The sequence below is a fragment of the Monodelphis domestica genome, chromosome 3, assembly GCF_027887165.1.
Source record: "Monodelphis domestica isolate mMonDom1 chromosome 3, mMonDom1.pri, whole genome shotgun sequence".
NCBI lineage: Eukaryota > Metazoa > Chordata > Mammalia > Didelphimorphia > Didelphidae > Monodelphis > Monodelphis domestica.
Window position 1 is genome coordinate 386,188,169 of NC_077229.1, and position 18,027 is coordinate 386,206,195.

At 36.0% G+C, this 18,027-nt stretch overlaps 1 protein-coding gene across 1 annotated transcript in view; it reads right to left on the reverse strand.

The window, feature by feature from the left end:
- Window positions 1-18,027, reverse strand: part of ADCY2 (adenylate cyclase 2) — a 580,155-nt gene that overhangs the window by 154,792 nt on the left and 407,336 nt on the right. Inside the window, 2 exon segments of the mRNA XM_001363655.5 lie at window positions 1,055-1,166; window positions 6,182-6,330. Of these exon segments, the coding sequence (XP_001363692.2) occupies window positions 1,055-1,166; window positions 6,182-6,330 (261 nt within the window).

Here is an 18,027-nt window from a genome sequence, read left to right on the forward strand (position 1 = left end):
GCAAGCAAAGGATGTGATCCTGGGTGTGAGTGTCTCACTCTCTTGGAGAGAGTTATGTATATGAAAGGGTTAAAATTGTTAAACCAAGGAGGGCTTGGGTAAATGGACCATATCCCTAATTTTTTGACTTAGAAATTCAGATAGAAGAGATTCTAAAAGAGACCCTTCATAGGTGGTAATACAGAGATACACAAGTTGGTTTTTACTTTTTGGGAACTCATTAGATAATAATAGAGAGCTTTTATATTTATATACTGCTTTAAGGCTTGCAAAGCTCTTTAAAAATATTATGTCATTTGTTCCTCATAAGATCTCTGGGAAGTAATTGATATCACAATCTCCGTTTTACATATATAGAAACTGAGATAGACAGAGGTTAAGAGGCTTGCCAAGGGCATATGGCTATTATCTATAATTGCATTTGAACTCAGCTCTTCCTCACTCCAATATAGCACTTTATTTACTGTACAACTTAGATGTTTGTTATGTACATAATTGGATTAAAATGACATATGATAAAATATCTTTTTTTATATGAAGTATGACAATTCACTTCAATCTTCCAGTGATGTCCCAAGACATTATTTACTAGGTTTTGAATGGTTTGAGGAAACTAGATTGTTGACTTGTTGAAATATATGCAAGGGACAGTTAGCTAATTTCTAGATTCTCCTGAATCTGTACTTATGTGAAATATATCTTCTTTCTCCTTTCCCATTTTCTCTCTTGTTTCCTCTCCCCTATACTTTGTACTTGATTTCATTTTTAGTAGCATCTGGAGAAGTAAGATCAAATCATGAAAAGCAACATATCATTCTGTTGTAGGGTACTACTACTGGTCACCGCTGATTGATGTTGAAATATAATTTCATGCTATGCTAGCTAGGAAAATGGAATTCATCAGTGCAGAAGCATGCTATAGATCTCTGGCAGAATGAGTGTAATAGTGAGATACTTGGCGTACTTACAAACCGGTGCATGAACAGCGCTTTTCTGAAAAAAGAAGCATGGGGGCAACACAATAAAGCAGGGGGTGTTTCCTCCAGTGACTCACCTTGGCAATTTGATCAAACTTTCCAAAGAGTTCATTCAGCATGTGCACCAGTTCTCCTGGAGAGCAGTCACTAGCGAGGCGGGTGAATCCAACTATGTCAGCATATAATATGCTATCAAAAAAAAAAAAAGGAATCGGAGCTTTAACACATTTACTGGGGGAAAAAAGCAAACATTTCCTTATAAATGATCAACAATTTACTAATTTCACATAAATAGTTTGCCTAGGCAGATCTGACTATATATTTTCTTGAATTCTTTCTTATAATGAATGTTTTCTTTTGCAAAATCTTACAAAGAGCTTACTGAGGTTGGAAGTTAGATCAAAGGTGGAAAACAACTGCTTACTTTTTATGCTTAATTTTCTAGTTTGAACTTTGTTCTTTATCTTTGTTGGTCATGATTCCGTTAAAGTTTTTAAACTCATTATTGAAGACTAGTCAAAATGAGTTGTGCAGAATAAAAGATTTATTTTCTTAGGAAGACCTTCCTGGAACACATGGAATAGTAGAAAGATCCCTGGATTTGTGAATGAATGCAATAGTTACCACCTATTTATTGTGACCTTTCACTTCATCTCTCTTAGATTCAGGTATGTTATATGTATATGGGAATAATATTTGCACTATTTGCTTCAGAAAGTTGTTATGAATTTTTGTAAAAATGTTCTGTAAAAATAAATCATAATATAATTGAAATCCATAACAATAATGCTGAATCCCAGAATGGAAAGAATCTTTGTTCAGTTGTTTCTGACTCTTTGTGATCCCATGAAATATAGCTATCCAGTGGATTTTCTTGGTAAGGATATCAGAGCGGTTTGGCATTTCCTTGTCTAGGAAAGGACTTTAGAGACCATCTTTCCTGTACAATATAAAGGAATTTCCTCTGCTGTATCCTCAAGAAGCCATTCAGCATTATCTTAAGAAAGAGTAAGGGGAACCCTCAGCCTACCATGGCAGCTCATTCTACTTCTGGATAGTTCTAAACTGTAAGATTGTTTTCCTTAACAAAGATTTGTTTTCTTCATCGATTATATCTCTCTTACCTTTCTGCTCATACCTGACTTAGTATTTTGTTTTGCAATGCTCTAACATACCCATCACTCTTAATTATGTCCTCAAGGCGCAACAGTACAAGCACCATCCTTTCATTTTTGGCCAGATTGCTTCGAAAATTTGCAACAAGGACTATTATGTCCCCTTCTTAGTCTTTTTTTTCCCTCCAGATTAATTCAACCACATTCCATTAAGCCATCCTGATATGGTATGAATTCAAGGTCTTCCATCTTTACCCAGCTGCTTTAGCCAAAGAAAACTCAGCTTAACTTCCAGTTTTACACTTCACAAAATGAAAGGGCAAGCTGACAGCAGCCTGCTACATTAGGGAAACGTTTTAGAACAAAATTGAAAGACTTTGGACAAAAAAATGCATTTAATATTACTTACTTGGGTAACTAAATAGAACTCACATTTTTAAGGCCAACATCAATATAATTGTATTTGCTTATGCCTGTCTTCTCTCTTTTATTCTAAGTATCAACATTGATTTTTCATATTCAAGTGAGTTGGCAAAAAATTAGTTTACTGAATTTCTCTGATGTGTTGTTGTTGGATTAAGTGGCTGGGTACACCACTTTCCTCTCACTCTCAACTATAACTAGACATACTTTTTTCCTCCAACATGCCGTTAATGGTTCTAGATAACTAATGCAAAATAAATAACTAAAATTTATATATTGCTTTAAAATCTCATTCTATTTTCACAACTATATTAGAAAGTGCTATTTTTACCCTCATTTTACATATTGGGAAGTTGGAGATTAAAAAGAACTTGCCCAAGGTCATAGAGCTAGTAATTAGTTGATAGGTATTATGGACCCAAGTCATAATTCCAAGCCCACTACTCTGTTCTCTACCATGTTGCTTCATAAAAGTGGGTTGCTCATGTCCCATGAAGCAGGAACTGTTGGCATAGGAAAATAAAACCCAATTTAGGGGGAAAACCCTACCAAACAACCATACAACACAGCTCCTATCTCAATTATCAGTATACATAAAAAAACACCTTTCCTTCTATCCTATAATAAATACTGTGTATTTGTTCCAAGGCAGAAGAATGCTAAGCCTAGGCATTGAAGATTGTGTCTTGCTCAAAGCTACACAGCTAGGAAGCAGGTAAATTCACATTTGAACCCAGAACTTCCTATCTCTAGGCGTGGCTCTAAATCCACTAAGTCTCCTAGCTGCTCACTCATTTTTATAGACAGCTTGGATTCCCTAATAACAACACAAAATTCCCTTCTCTGCCTAAGCCTGCAACTCAGCATTGTTTATTCTCACAGCCTAAATAGTAACACATTTTGTAGAGTCAATTTTAAGAAAATAAATTCACTTATCATTTGCCCTCTTTGGTTGGTTCGTGTGTGTGTGTTTAAATTTCATATATTTTCAAGTCCATTTTAGATATACAATCCATGTTATCATTTCCACCAAATTTTAGCCTGCCTGCCATTGATTTCCCAGTGCTGTTTAACAGCTCTCTGTGTTTGTTTTCAGTCATTCATAGTTCTGTTTAACCCTGCAATATCAAGGCTAATGTTTACTCAAAGATGTTTGCTCTGGGACTCAACCTTTGCTTTTCTGGGACTCCATTCATTTAAATCTATGCTTATCTTTACAAGTGTGGATTATCAGTCACTTACAAACCTTTATTGGGATGAGAGAATGATGGCTGAACTTTGGTCTACATTTGAGGTAGAAGAATAGCAGCAGGCTGAACACTCTCCCCTTATCAGACATGGTGAATGCTGCCCTTCTGTGCAATCCTGGGGCTACCAGGCTGGCAATACGTAGTCAGGCTGATGATTTTAATCCCTTCCTTTCTTATTGTGCTGGAACCTTATTTAATCGGGCTTCCTTTGTGCTGAGAAATCGTTGCAAGCTTAACTTTGATTGTAATGTGCAAAAATGTTTTCAATAGCAAACTACATTATTTTTGCCTTTAAATATCATAATGTTTGCATTTCCTTTCTTTAAGAAGTTATTTTCTTTAATTTATCCTTCAGCAAGTCGCCTTTTCCTAAGGTTCTGCAGACTTTTTAGTAATTTTACTTAATAATACTTAGACTATGCAGATATGTCTAGTGCTCATGGAAACTGTACCAAGATGGTGCCCCTGGTATAGATTGCCTCCCAGAAGTGAGATGGGAAAGTGATAGGGTCCTTAGTTAGGCTAAAAGAGCTCATCCTACCGTTCAGGGAAAAGAGCTCCATTTGTGTAAAGCAGGAGTTCTTGATTTGGGTCTAAAAACTCACTTGGAATCTTTTATAATGTCATGTCAATTATGACATGTTAAACATGTCAATATAATAGATTTCCTTTATAATCCTCTGTATTTTATTTTGGACTTCACTAGCTTGCCCAAGTGGTCCTTAGCACACAAAAGGTTCAGAATGCTAAGAAAAGGTTATTAAGGATCCACAGTTTATCAAATTTACTGCAAAATCATTTATCAGTAAAAGATGACCAAATGAAACATTCACTCTTGACATTTAGTGGACTTGCTTGTATGCAAAAAGGATAGAAATGATGAAATATTCATTTTTTAGATTTGTTCCTTTCCTTCTATTCACAGAGCTTCACACAAGTTTAGACCCTCATCACCTTTACCACAGATGTTGTAATAATGTCTTAATTGGTCTTCTAATTATCATCCAGTGGAATAAAAGCTCTTAGAGGTCTGTTTTATTTTTATCCATATATACCCAGCACCTAGCATATAAAGGATACCTAATAAATGTTTGTTATCTGATGGATCAGTCTCTCTCTCCCCATCTTGTCTTTCTCTGCTCCTTGCTTCACATGACAGCCAAACTGATATATTCTTAAAACCCAGATCTGACTATATTCTCCTGATCAAGAAGTTTTAATGGCTTCTTATTATCTCTAGGATTAAATTTTTTTTCTCTTATTGGCAATTAAAGCCTCTCATAATTTTGTTCCAATTTTCCTGTCCAAACTGATTTTACAATAGTGTTCTTCATATATTCTTCTTTCCAGTAAAATTGACCACCAATTATTCTCCACATCTGGCATTTATCTTTTGTCCCCATCTCTTTTCACAGACTGTCCTCCATGCCCAGAATACTCTATTTTCTCTTTAAAGTCACAATCAGTTTTGCCTTTGGAATGTTTAAATTAACATTTGCCAGAGTCTCAGTTAGCATTTCACAGGACCATATAATTCCAGTCTCAAGGCTTCTTGGAGGCCAATAAATCAAACACACTCATTTTATAGATAAAGAAACTAGGGCAGAGGGGAGGTAAGTGACCTGCCAAGTTTACTAGTTTAGTAGTGACTAGTATTACTAAATTTATTTATTACTAAATTATGTAAAATAAATGTATTACAAATAAACATACTTTATCCCTAAATAAGTAGTAGTAATAATAAATGTATTATTACTAATATAGTTATTAAAAGGGTGAGCAAGAATTTATAATTAGATCTTTCAAAATGGATGCAAATACAACACTCTAACTACTACACCAACTTGTTTATATTAATATGCCTTTCAAAAATTGGACCTAAAATATTTCAATAATGTTCATGTAAGAAAAAACAGGATAATGAATGGGAAGGAAAGATATCCCAAGAAAGTACAGAGGTACACAAATCATTCAGTGTTTTCAATGACTGCAAAGTCCCATGAGCATCCCTGAAGGTGGCAGTCATATCATCCAAACATTTAACAATCGTTAAAACAAGGGATGTGATCACTGGAACAACAGTTAAGAATGAATGACGTTGGGGAAAGTAGGTAGCATAGCCAATAGAGTGCCAGGTCTAGAGTCAGGAAGACAGGCTCAAATTTGGCACTCGACATTTTCTCCCTGTGTGACACAAGAAAAGTCACTCAACACCAGATGCCTAGCTCTTACCTTTCTTCTGCATTGAATCCAGCTCATAGCATTGATTCTAAGAAGGTAAAGGTTTAAGGGGAAATAAAAGCATTAATGATATAATATCAAGATCTGGACTTTGGATACACAGGCACCAGGAAGTCTATTCTTTGGCCAAATTGTTTGCTGAATCTTGCTAACAAACATGAACAAAGCACAATACCTCACATTAGTGTGCCGCTTGACGTAGAGATTGTGAAAGTTGTTTGTGTTTTCCAGCTGGCCTGCTTTGGGTCCCTGCAACCTCTGAATGATCTCTGCTTTCATTTCCATGGCGATGTGAGCAGGCAGTAAAGAGAGCAGAAGACGCTCCTAGAACAAAGCAGTGATTAATAAAAACAACTACTAAAGATATTTCAAATGACAAGCCCTGTATAAATAGTAACTGAAAATCAACAGTGGGTTTTAAAAGGACTCCCGTTAGCCTAGGCTCCCATAAACAAAAGCACATATTAAAATAATTTTTCTATGGTTAGAGAGGATTATTACATTATTTATTATTATTGAGTTTTATGAATGTGTTCAGCTCTGCAGAGAATAAAGGAAAACACAATTTCTTCCCCAAGGAGATTATATTTCAGATTGGATTTTTAAATTATTGAAAGAGAAATGCCATTCTCATACCAGAACATGGTTAACCTAAAAAAGAAAACATTTTGGGTTTTTTGATGTTGTTGTTGTTATTCTACTTGGAAACTAAGGCACAAAGTTTGCCAAGATGCCACTTTTGATTTTCCCCACAAAGGCTGTCAAAACTGAAGTATCCATTATAATAAGCATCCATCCATGGAGATAGTTAAGTGATTCCAATCAAAGGAAAAGCAGCATTTATTATCCCAATTGCAGAACAATCTCTATTAAGGTAGCAATTTAAAAATATTTCATATAATACATATATATACATATATGTAAATACGTATAAAAATAGTAGCTAGTATTTCATTTAGCACTCTAAGTTTCCAAGACTTTACTCACATTTGATCTTCACAACAACTCTATGAGTTAGATATTATTATCCCCATTATACAGATGAGGAAACTGAAGCACAAGTAGGTTAACTGACTTACCCAGTGACACTGAGAGCAAGTAAGTGTCTGAGGCAGGATTAAAACTCAGAACTTTCTTAATCTAACTCCCACTTTACCACTTTACTCTAGCTTCTCATTTTGTTCCACAATGTCTATCATAGTTCTTTCTCTACAAGGCACTCAAAAATTGAGTTACTGAAAAATGAATATAAAAAAATAAAACAGTGACAATGTTTTCCTCATTTATATTTTCATCAGATCCTCAAATTTATTCAACAATAAGCATTTATTGTCTATGAGGCACAATGTTTCCAAAATCATCAATGAGATTGCGGTGTTATATATAGTCTCTAAGAATGTGCATTAGACTGGCTATATGTTTTTAAAATATCATTTACCTTGGAAGTGTTGTTCCCATTTCCCATGAATACAAAAGTCTTACATGTATGGCAAATATATTGTAATCATGTGTGTCTATCTAACCATCCTAGATAACTGGCCACTTAAGTTAAGGTTCCTGTGTGATTTTCTGGGAGCAGGTACACTGGATGGAGTCATGCACCACACACAGACTCCACTTTAAATGGAAATATTGTTGTGATTATGCATTTGAGTAGGATGCCAATGATGTATTTTTGGCTTTGTCCAAGATCTTTAAATATATTTGTGGAGGTTGGAATCCAGCTAAATCTACCTCCACTGGCAGGGACTCACTGGTGAATGTTTTTCTTTCCTTCTTATCTTCTTTTCTTTGCAAGGTCTACATTATAATATGGAATGTACGTATGGGTTTGCACATATATATTGTTTGCATAAACATATACACACATACAACTATATAAATATATATAAACATATATTTGTCCAGGGTGATCTAGACAACTTGATTCATGAAACTAGTATATAATTGTGTTTAAATGACTGCATACTTTTTGGAAGTATTGTTGTACTTTATGGAAATGTTATTGTATATTTTATTAAATTCATATTATATATTACATAGTTGTAAAATGAGGTGAATAGCCACTAAAGGTATTTGGTTATTGGAAAATTGGTGGTTGGTAGTGGGACTTGAATTTTGCTGAGGAAATGTTGGTTTGGAATACCAATTGAATTTTGGTTAACTATTGATTTAAAAAAAAATATTGAACAGAATCTATCCATACCATTGACTCTTTAGGGAAATGTCAAGCACTAGTTAGGAATATGGGAAAGGAGTCATTGCAATAGCTATCCAAATGTTAGTTTGTAGAGATTGTAGGATATTGCTATATCCCCCAGGAAATAACCATAAAAGGAAATATTTAGAAAGTAATTATTAAAATCCCCATTGAATGACTATTCAATGGTCACTGAAAATGTAAGTCCCTGGCATTTGAATTTCTTCTTGGCTTGGGAAGAGATGAATATAACTTTATAGTTTCTTCCAGTATAACAGAAATTTTGGAAGATCTTTTGAGGGAAGGATAGGAGAAGAGAAATGTGTCAGGGACTCTGTCCTTCCAGACAAACACAAATAGAGCAACAGTGCAATTTTATTCTGCTGGCAGTGTCATTTATAGGCTCTTTCCTCAAACTCCTGGAATGCCATGAGAAGTCTCTTCTAAATGGACAAGCAAAGAACAAGTCCACATCACCTTCTAATGGGTAGTGCCTCCAATGATTGGAGAGCTTAAGGAGAACCAACAAAAGAAACTGTTGGCACTTATTCCCTTCTCTCTGCCTTACCTCATCACCCATTTTAAATTGTGTCCTTTAAAACTTTTTTTAATCCTGCTAAAGAATGAATTTTATAATGTACTTATTATTATTTCTCCTAGATCTCTTCTGAGTTTTCCTGGTATTCAACCCACCTCCTGCCCTGACAACATAAAAGCATGGGGCAGCTCTGTAGACACCCAGGAGGGAGGGAGATCTCCAAGTATAAGGTTGAAATCTTAACCTCCCAGCTCACTATTAGAGAGGTTTTGTTGTCTAAATAGTGGAATTATCAACATCTATTTCCTAATTATACCTATAAGAGCAGAATTTGCATGAAAGTTGGCCATTTAAAAATGTAGTCTAACAGCAATGGAAGGCTACATAAGCATTAGCACATCAAGCTCTTGAAGAAGAGAGCACTTTGTAAATCTGCACCATCATCCTCTTAGTCATTCAGGTCTTTATTGTCCAGGTAAATGGAATACAAAAGGCTGATGTTGAATTCCCTAATATTTGGTCCTGATTACTAATCAGATGACATTGGGTTTTGGAGGCAGATGGTACTTTATTAGTATGCTTTAAGTAGACAGTAAGAACCCTCCTCAGCTCTGAAAAAATCCTCCAACTCTGGCATCTGAGTTTAATTCCACTAATGATGCTACTGCTTTCCAGCTTAGGGGAGAATGGTGAAGAATGAACAGCCTTCCAACAGAGCATTGATTGTTAGTAATGCTGCTTGTTTATATTGGAGAAGTCTACCTATGAAGGCATATCTTGAGCGAGTTGCCTTTAGCATTCCTTTTGTTGGTAGGAATTAAACACATGCCCTAAACCTGATTAATGCTATTCATTGCATCCCTTTTGGTTCCCTCGATTGGGGGAGCTTCTTAAACATGATCCCAAACTGAAGTTTTAAGTAAATTATTCCTGGGTCTCTGGGGCTATGCAAAAGTATATAAAGAAACTGAGCTAACCTGCTCTTATCAAATGTGACACTCCTCCAGAAACAAGCCTGGTTCAGACCCTGTATATGGTCTATAACAGAGGAGCCCTTGTTGGAGATAGACAGGGGTGTGTGTCCCAGGTCCCTTGGGCCCATCAGGGGTGCCCTACTGTTCAACATGGGTGTCTTGTTTGGTGTTTGACAAGAGTACTCCAATCAACACCAAAGGATTAATTCCTTTTTAGCAGCCTCGCCTCTGTTCACAGTTCATATGAACTTGATTTTTCTTTTTTAACTGTCTGATTGTCCTAAAATAAGAGAGTTAGAACCTCCCTTTGAATTAATTTACATACTGGTAGGGATTCATTGGACAAAAGTGGGCTGTCCTATGCTTTTCAGGGATTCCCAGACAGCTTTTGCCCTGAACATTTTCTGGATTATCTTTTGCTTGGCAATTGACCCATAAAAGGGTTGCCTTGTTTGCTAAAGGGACTCAGAAGAATTTATATACAGGACAGACAGTTTTCTTATCTTTTAGTTAATTCTTTATCCCATAGGGAGAGTGTCACATATTCAAGAATCTATCTCATCTAGAAATAAGATTTCCTTGAGAAAGGAATCTTATTTTATCCATTTGCTTTCTCTATTTTTTTCACTTCTGTTCTTTTTTTTATTTAAATTTTTCATTCTTTAAAATTTTTTTTCTTCCTTTTGCTTGAGTTGAGACTGGTTCTTCCTACTATTAAATAGGCAAAACTCTGACAAACTTTGCAAAATGTTGTTTTTGAATTTATTTAACTTTTTATTTAGGGATTATTATGAGCTTTAGGCCCACAAATTGCTATGGGGTTCCTTTCTAACATTTCTTAAATTTAGGACTGTGTAAAGACTGGAATAAGCTCTTTAAATGTTATGTAGGACATGAAGGGGATGGCTAGGTAGTGCAGTGAATAGTGCCCCAGATATAGAAACAGGAAAATCTGATGGGTGTGTGTCCGAGGTCCTTTGGGCCCATTGGGGGTGCCCTACTGTTCAATAGGGAGAACTTCAAATTTGGCCTCTGATGTTCATTAACTGTGTGAATAAATTTGGATAAATCACTTATCCCTGTTTGCCTCAGTTTCCTCATCTATAAAATGAGCTAGAGAAGGAAATGGCAAACCAATCAAGCATTTTTTGACAATAAAACCTAAATGGGGTCATAAAGAATCAGATACAACCGAAAGGAGTAACAACAAGAAAAACAAAACAAAACACTGAGATGTACCACATGGTTCTTTTGAGACTTAATAGTATGAGCACAGGAGTGAGGTACTTGAAAGGACAAGGTTTTCACTTCCTTAAGAACCCCCCCACCCCACCTTGGAACTTCCCATAATTGGATATATGGACAAATGGGCCAGATAAATCCCAGCTAATTTTCTTCAAATAGCATGAGTAAAAAGAGAGGGAGAGTGGATCTGAATGCTGCATAGAATTACTCTCTCTGATTCCAGCTGATCTTGTACATGGATGCTTTGGGAATGAGGAAGTCATAGCTTACTATCAGTGACTTGGTCCTGAAGGGCATTTTGTGAATGACAGACCTGTCCCTTTACTGGGCATTGTGAAGAAAGAGTCAGTGATTCTGTAGACCATTAAAGAGGGATTGGCTGCTCATTGATTCTCTTCCTTCAGTACTCCAAGTGGTACTATGTAGTTTCGAACCTGCCTGTGATGGGTAGGAGAGTGTTGGACTTTCTCCATCTGCAGAGTACCTTGCCCATAAGGCAGAATTCAAATAAGTGAGCTTGAACCCAAGTCCAAAGCTGCCTTTTCCACCCTGTATTTTCTTTCCTAACTTGGAGACTGCACATGGATCCTGGGGAGGAAATGTTGAGGCTTGGCGGTGACCTTTTGAGTTTGAGAGGTTTCCAGGTCCTGGTTCCACTGGTTGGAGCTGAAGTGCAAGCTACTGCTTCAGAGAAGAGGATCACCGATAGAAAGAGCAGCCTTAGCCCTCTCCTTATATTTTTTAAAGTAGGAAATTAATACCATTCCCATTTGTAATTCCTATAGTGCATTGTCCTCATTTCAGAGAGATTCTAAACTTCAGCCAAATCTCAAGCAATTTCTCCTCTAAGAAGCTGGGTGGGGGTTGTGATGAATGGAAGAGTGTGAAAAAGGGACTCCAAAATTCTCACTGGAAACGATAATGTACTCCAAAGCTAGATTCATTCTGCCCATGCACATGGTCACAAAGCAGAGGAATATATTAGGAGAGAGAGACCTCTTCCATTGGACTCAGCGTATGCTATTATTTTTAGTTATTCTAGAATTATACCTGTTAGATTAACTAAGAGAATGTATATAGTCACCTGTCTGGCAAAAAAGTATCCAGAGAAGTAAAAGTCTTCCAGCAATCACATTCAATAAAATAGCATTTTGATCCTGACAAGATTATGGCCAAATTAATGCAGAAATCTCTCTTATAACCTTATAGCCAAGCTCACAATCAAAGAATGTAAAGATCAAATAATGGGACAGATAGACTGAGATAGATCTGAACAGAAGAAAAAAAAATCTGTCTAAATCTAGCCTTTCCATTTGGAAGAATCCCAGAAATATGCACAAAATATTTACTAAACTGCTTCTGATACTGGCTAGAATGAAAGAACATGGATAAAAGGAGTCTTCATTTGAAACCATATCTACATACTATGGTCAATAGCCGGATAACAAGTGAAAAATTGTGTTGATTTAGATAGAAGTGGGTCATCAATATCATTAAATAGAAGTCTATTTCAACCTCAACTCAGTTTAGCTAATTTTACTCTATTTTTATGAGTTCTAACCCCACTGAGACAGAAGATTCAAAATGACCACGTTATCTCCAACTAAGAGGTAATGTGGTCATATTTCAGTGTTCTCCTAACTGATATCTTATCCTTTCCTTTTTCCATTCTCTACTGCACACAGCTATCAAATTAAATTGGTCTTCTTACTGTGCTCCTCTGGTTTTGAATAATAAAATAACTGATATTCATGAAGGTTACAAAGTACTTTAGAATCATTATCTCATTTGAACCTCAGCATTCTTTGAGGTTGGGATTTTATAGGTTTTATCTCCAGTGCATAATCCTCAGAGGCTAAAGATGCAACCATAGTCCCACAGCCACACAGCTGGTGTCAGAGGTGAGATTTGCATCTAGGTCTTCTTGTGCCACTTTAAAAATGACCTCAGACACTTTATAGCTGTGTGATCCTGTGCAAGTCACTTGATCCCATTTGCTTAGCTCTTGACCTTCTGTCTTAGAATTGTTGCTAAAGACATAAAATGAGCATTTTTTTTTAAAGAACACTATTCAATCCACTGCTTATCATTGCCTCCTAATAAGGTCATTGCCCTGATTAAAAGCCTTGAGTTTTCTCTTCAGACATTCCTATTGCCTACAAAATAAAATATAGTCTCTTTAGACTAATCTTCTCTAATCTGACTTTAATTTACCTTACCCTTTTTATCATGCATTGATTCCTTTCACATATCTGATTCTCCAGCCAAAATGGATTTCTTCTACTCCTCCATCAGCCCTACCTATCAAAACTCAGAATTCTATGAGGTTGGGATTTTTAGATATTTACAGTATTATATATTTATTATATATTTATAGTATTATACATATATATATCTGTAATACCTCCTTGAAGCACCAAGGATAGAATTTGTTTTTTCCTTTAAATACCTATAACAACATATTGGGATCACTGTTATGTTACCTATCTTATGTTTTCCTGCATTATATTCCTCTGCATACATTTTAATACTTCTAATAGACCATAAGGTTTTCAAAGTCAGCTTTTATTTAATTTTTAATTTTTTTTTATTCAGCTTCGTAGCCTCACAGAATCTACCATTATGCTTTGCTCCTGGTAAATATTTGCTGAGTGACACATGCTGTATTACTCGTTCTACACCACGGCACTCATGAATCCTTCCTCAACCACTTCTTTTACCTACTATCCACCTGCCCTTTAAGAACCTTCCTCACCTTTAAAATAGGAAGGGCCTTGCTATGAATATTTAAACTGATCATCAGTTAGATCTAGAAAAAAATTATACCCAGGGCAAATTGGCATGAAATGATTTTACAAATGTTTAAGGAGAATTCACTTCTGTGGCCTCAGATCCCAGAACTAAAATAGGAAGGAAGGTCAGGTTAAAAAAAATCACCGAGGAGTAGGAAACATGGGGGGACTCCTAGTAGCTCTTTATTTTAATGAATACTTTTTACAGGGTGCCAAACTTAATTATTTCTAACTGAGTAAATAATTGTAAGTCCTGTCATTATCCTCTAAATTGGGGGGACAAATGTCCTTGGGCAAAGCCTCAGAACTGCAATATTAATTGCATCTCTGACATTCACCAAAGGATACTTTCTTTGCCCATTTTCTTTGGAATGATGGTGAACCACATCTCACCACCGTTATACTGTAAGTGGTTATTAGTCTCATAATAGGAAGCTAGGTAGGACAATGGGTAGAATGCTGGATCTGGAGCAGGAAGACCAGAGTTCCAATCTAGTCTTTTTAGCTGTGTGACTCTGGGAATGTTTCTTTGCTTCTGTTAGCCTCAGTTTCTTTGATAACATGAAAATAATTAAAACACCACTTTCTGAGGCTGTTGGAAGGATGAAGTGAAAAAGCATTTTTCAAACCTTAAAAGAGTTACACAAATGCCAGTGATTGTTGTTTTCTGATAGCTCTTTCTTTCTCTACCCCTAACAAAAGTTGGGGTGGGGTGGGGAAGAAAACTTATACCAGTAATTTCAAGTTGTTTACTGACTGTTTTCAGGTTTCGGTGGGAATGTATTTCTGTTATTCGGTTTTCTCATTCACCTTGTAATTTCTCACTAATTGGAGGTTGGCTGACTTTATACAATTGGAGAACAGGTATGCCAGAGATTTACTTCATGTGAGCCCCGGGGATTTTTACTCATTTTTAGTTTCAACTCCTTGTGAATTATTTTTGCTCTATACTTCCTTCTTCCTCCATCTTTAATAAGAAATCCACACTGAATAGTGATCCCATGCCTTCACTGCTTTTCCTTTGTGCTCTCCAAATAGCTAAAACGGCCTCTTTTGTCATCCATCTCCAGCCTCGTGTGGTTCTGAACTTCAGTGTTTCTGATGCTGTTCTTGAATGACCATTCCATTCTTCATCCTCAGCACCCTTCGTTTGCTTCTATCCTCTATACCTGTCTTTGGAAATTTAAAATTTAATGTAATTTCTGTGTTTCCACACCAGTCTTGTGAAATGGTTCTCTTTTTTACTTTGTAAGAATCATTTCAATGTTCCAAATTCATTCTTCAAGTTCAAGTTCAATTCTTGTTCAAAAGTTCATTCTTGACTGCTTTGCAATCCTTTAAAACCCCAGAGTTTTTGTAGGATTTGGGGCACACTCCATATAAAAAACTTTATCCCCATCTAGGGCGGTCACCAGAATAGTCTCAGTTTTCACTCCTTTTTTAATTTTTTAATTGAAAATTTTATTTAATTTATTAATTAAAAATATTTTTCCATGGTTCCATGGTTCATGTTCTTTCCCTTCCTTCCAAGTCCCTGCCCTCTCATAGCCGACACACAATTCCAGTTTTCCCTCCTTATATAACACAAACTCTAAGATGTTCCAATCATTTCCTCTCAATATTTCCATGATTTATACTTGAGCAAACATTTCCCCTAGTTGTTCAGATTAGCAGTTCTCTCTTACTGACTACTGTACTTTATAAAGAATGAAAGTATCATTAAGGCAAGTCAACAATTATGTAATCTGCTTTACTCCTAGTGGAAAGAAGACACAATAGAGTGTGAGACTACGGAGTCAGATAGGCTCGAGTCTGAGTCAGGGACTCTCTACCAGTGTAAACTAGGCAAATCATTTGAGCTATTTTAGCCTTAGTTTCATCATCTGCAAAATAGGGAAAATAATAACTATCTCACAATATTTTTTCTGAGGAATAAGTACGATCGTATAGGACAAGAACTTGTAAAACTTGTGGTATATAGTACTATATGGCTGAACCCACCAGTACCACCATCACTACCACCACCACCATCATCGTCTCTTCTCATAGTTATTAGATGCATCTTCTCATAATGGGACATTTGCACCTTCACAGCCAATCTCTGTAACATGTGAAGCCTCACAGGGTCCAACTCTAGCCATTATGAGTGTATCTTTTACAAATCCCGTCTAAAGGTCTAGGGATCCTCCTGCCTGGCTTCTAAGTCATTTTCTTCTATCCTTTAGCCACCTGATACAAGTTATGACTCCTCCGCCATTTTTCTTTTCCTTTTGAGGCTCTTCATTTATTCAAAAATAAACTCATTTATCTTGTTAATCTGGAGAATAGAGAGATGTCTCTGCAACCCTTCTCTCAGGAAACTGATTGGCCCTTTGTGTATATATAACTCTACCTTGCAGTAACACAAATACTGTGCATTTTGTGCATTTTCAGGAAATTTTCACTGGAAAATTCCTCTTGCCCTCTCAATTTTCTGAGAATGAATTCCTCAGTGCTTTACTGAGCCTGTGTGCCCGTGATGTCTGTTGACTGTGCCAACAGCTTGGTCCAGATCCAAATCATTAAATATCCATGTGACTTAGTTTCTTCATTTGAAAACGGAGGTCATGTTCATGATGTCCCTTTCTCTTAGTTTTTTTTTTCTTTTTAAAAGATCAAATTAGAAAATGTATGTGTTTTGTAAAAATTTTTTTTGGTGACTATTAAATGCTATAAAACTGCCACCTGATTACAGCGATAGAGGCAGCATCACCTAGTGGTTCCAGAGCAGGTCTTGGCATCAGGAATACCTGGGGTCAAGTTCCACTTCTGACATATATTGACTGTGCGACATTGGAAAATCCCTTAATTTGTCAGTGTCCAGGCAACTATCCAAGATTGCAAATTGCTGAATAAATGCTGAGCTACATTGATAGAGGGAGCTTTTACACTGAAAGTACCCTATGTTAATGGAGTCATTTAAAAAAGACAATGATAATGATAAAATTGAAGCAAAATTGTTCATTTAAAAATAAGATATTATATAAGATATTTATTAATTTTTTTAGTAGTTAAACTATGAGGTGTTAGCCAGAGAGGTTATCAGCTCAGCATGGTGTCTTCTGTGGGTCTTCAACACTTCTGGACTGCTACAGTGATTATTTGAGTTTGCAAAGCATCTACTGACTATTCAGCATTGCAAATCCCCAGACTATAAATTGGGAGAGTTTGGGGTACTGTCAGAATTGGGGTTGCCTTGTTAGTTTCAGGGTTATTTTTTCCCCCTTGGAAGTGCTATGCTTCAAATGAATAGCATAATATTATGGTACACATGAGACATTTCAACTAAATTAGTAGTCTGACAAGGTTAATAATGTCATGAATATTTTATATTTTTACTAATGTAGTTGTGTACTCTGACAAATTATCTGAAAGCAGCCAACTGATTTATATTCTTAACAAAAGGGATGTGATATTCACATTTGGAATTCAGGTCATAGTATTTTTCAGCAAAAAAAAAAATTACTTTGGATATATTCCCTGAGGAGACTATTTGGTAAATCCACTTGTCTTTAAATTGACTCATTGGTATCAGCATTATTCCCATACTTCAATGCCTTTTTTCTTGCTGGAAAAATGTAATTCATTATAAAAGATAGGTCACCAGTATTGTGCTTATTTTATTTGGCTATTTAAGAGGTTTTCATATTCATAACTCAATATTTTTTGTTTCTCTTTTCAACAAATCTCTAATCATCACTCATGAGACCTTGCTTTAAAGTTAATCTAGTTTACAGGTTACACAACATGGAATGATGGGTGAAAAGAAATTTGATTACATAGCACCATTTTTACAGTTAGACAAATTGAAGTCCAAAGAGGTCCCCCAGATCACCACCGAGTGTGGAGGATACAAACTTTACCCCTTTAGTATGAAATGAAACTCAAGTGAGTAGCCTTTGATAAGATCTAACTTGTTATTTGTAAGCATAAATAGAAATATCCTTTGATAAAAGACCCTTATATATTTCTCTTGAGAACATAATCTTGAACTCTTGAATGACTAGCCTTTAATTTTTTTCTTGTGAATGTATAAAGGAACAACAGACTAAAGTCTCCCTTTTCAGTGAAAGGATGTTCAAATCTTTGCTTCTCAGTACACCAATGGACTGCCCTTATGAATCTCTTCCCTTATGCCTCAAAGACACATTATGATGATATTTCCTTAAGCATGAGGCCTGCATGGGAGGAAAAGCAAACAAACAAAATCTAACTTGGTTGCTCGGATAACAA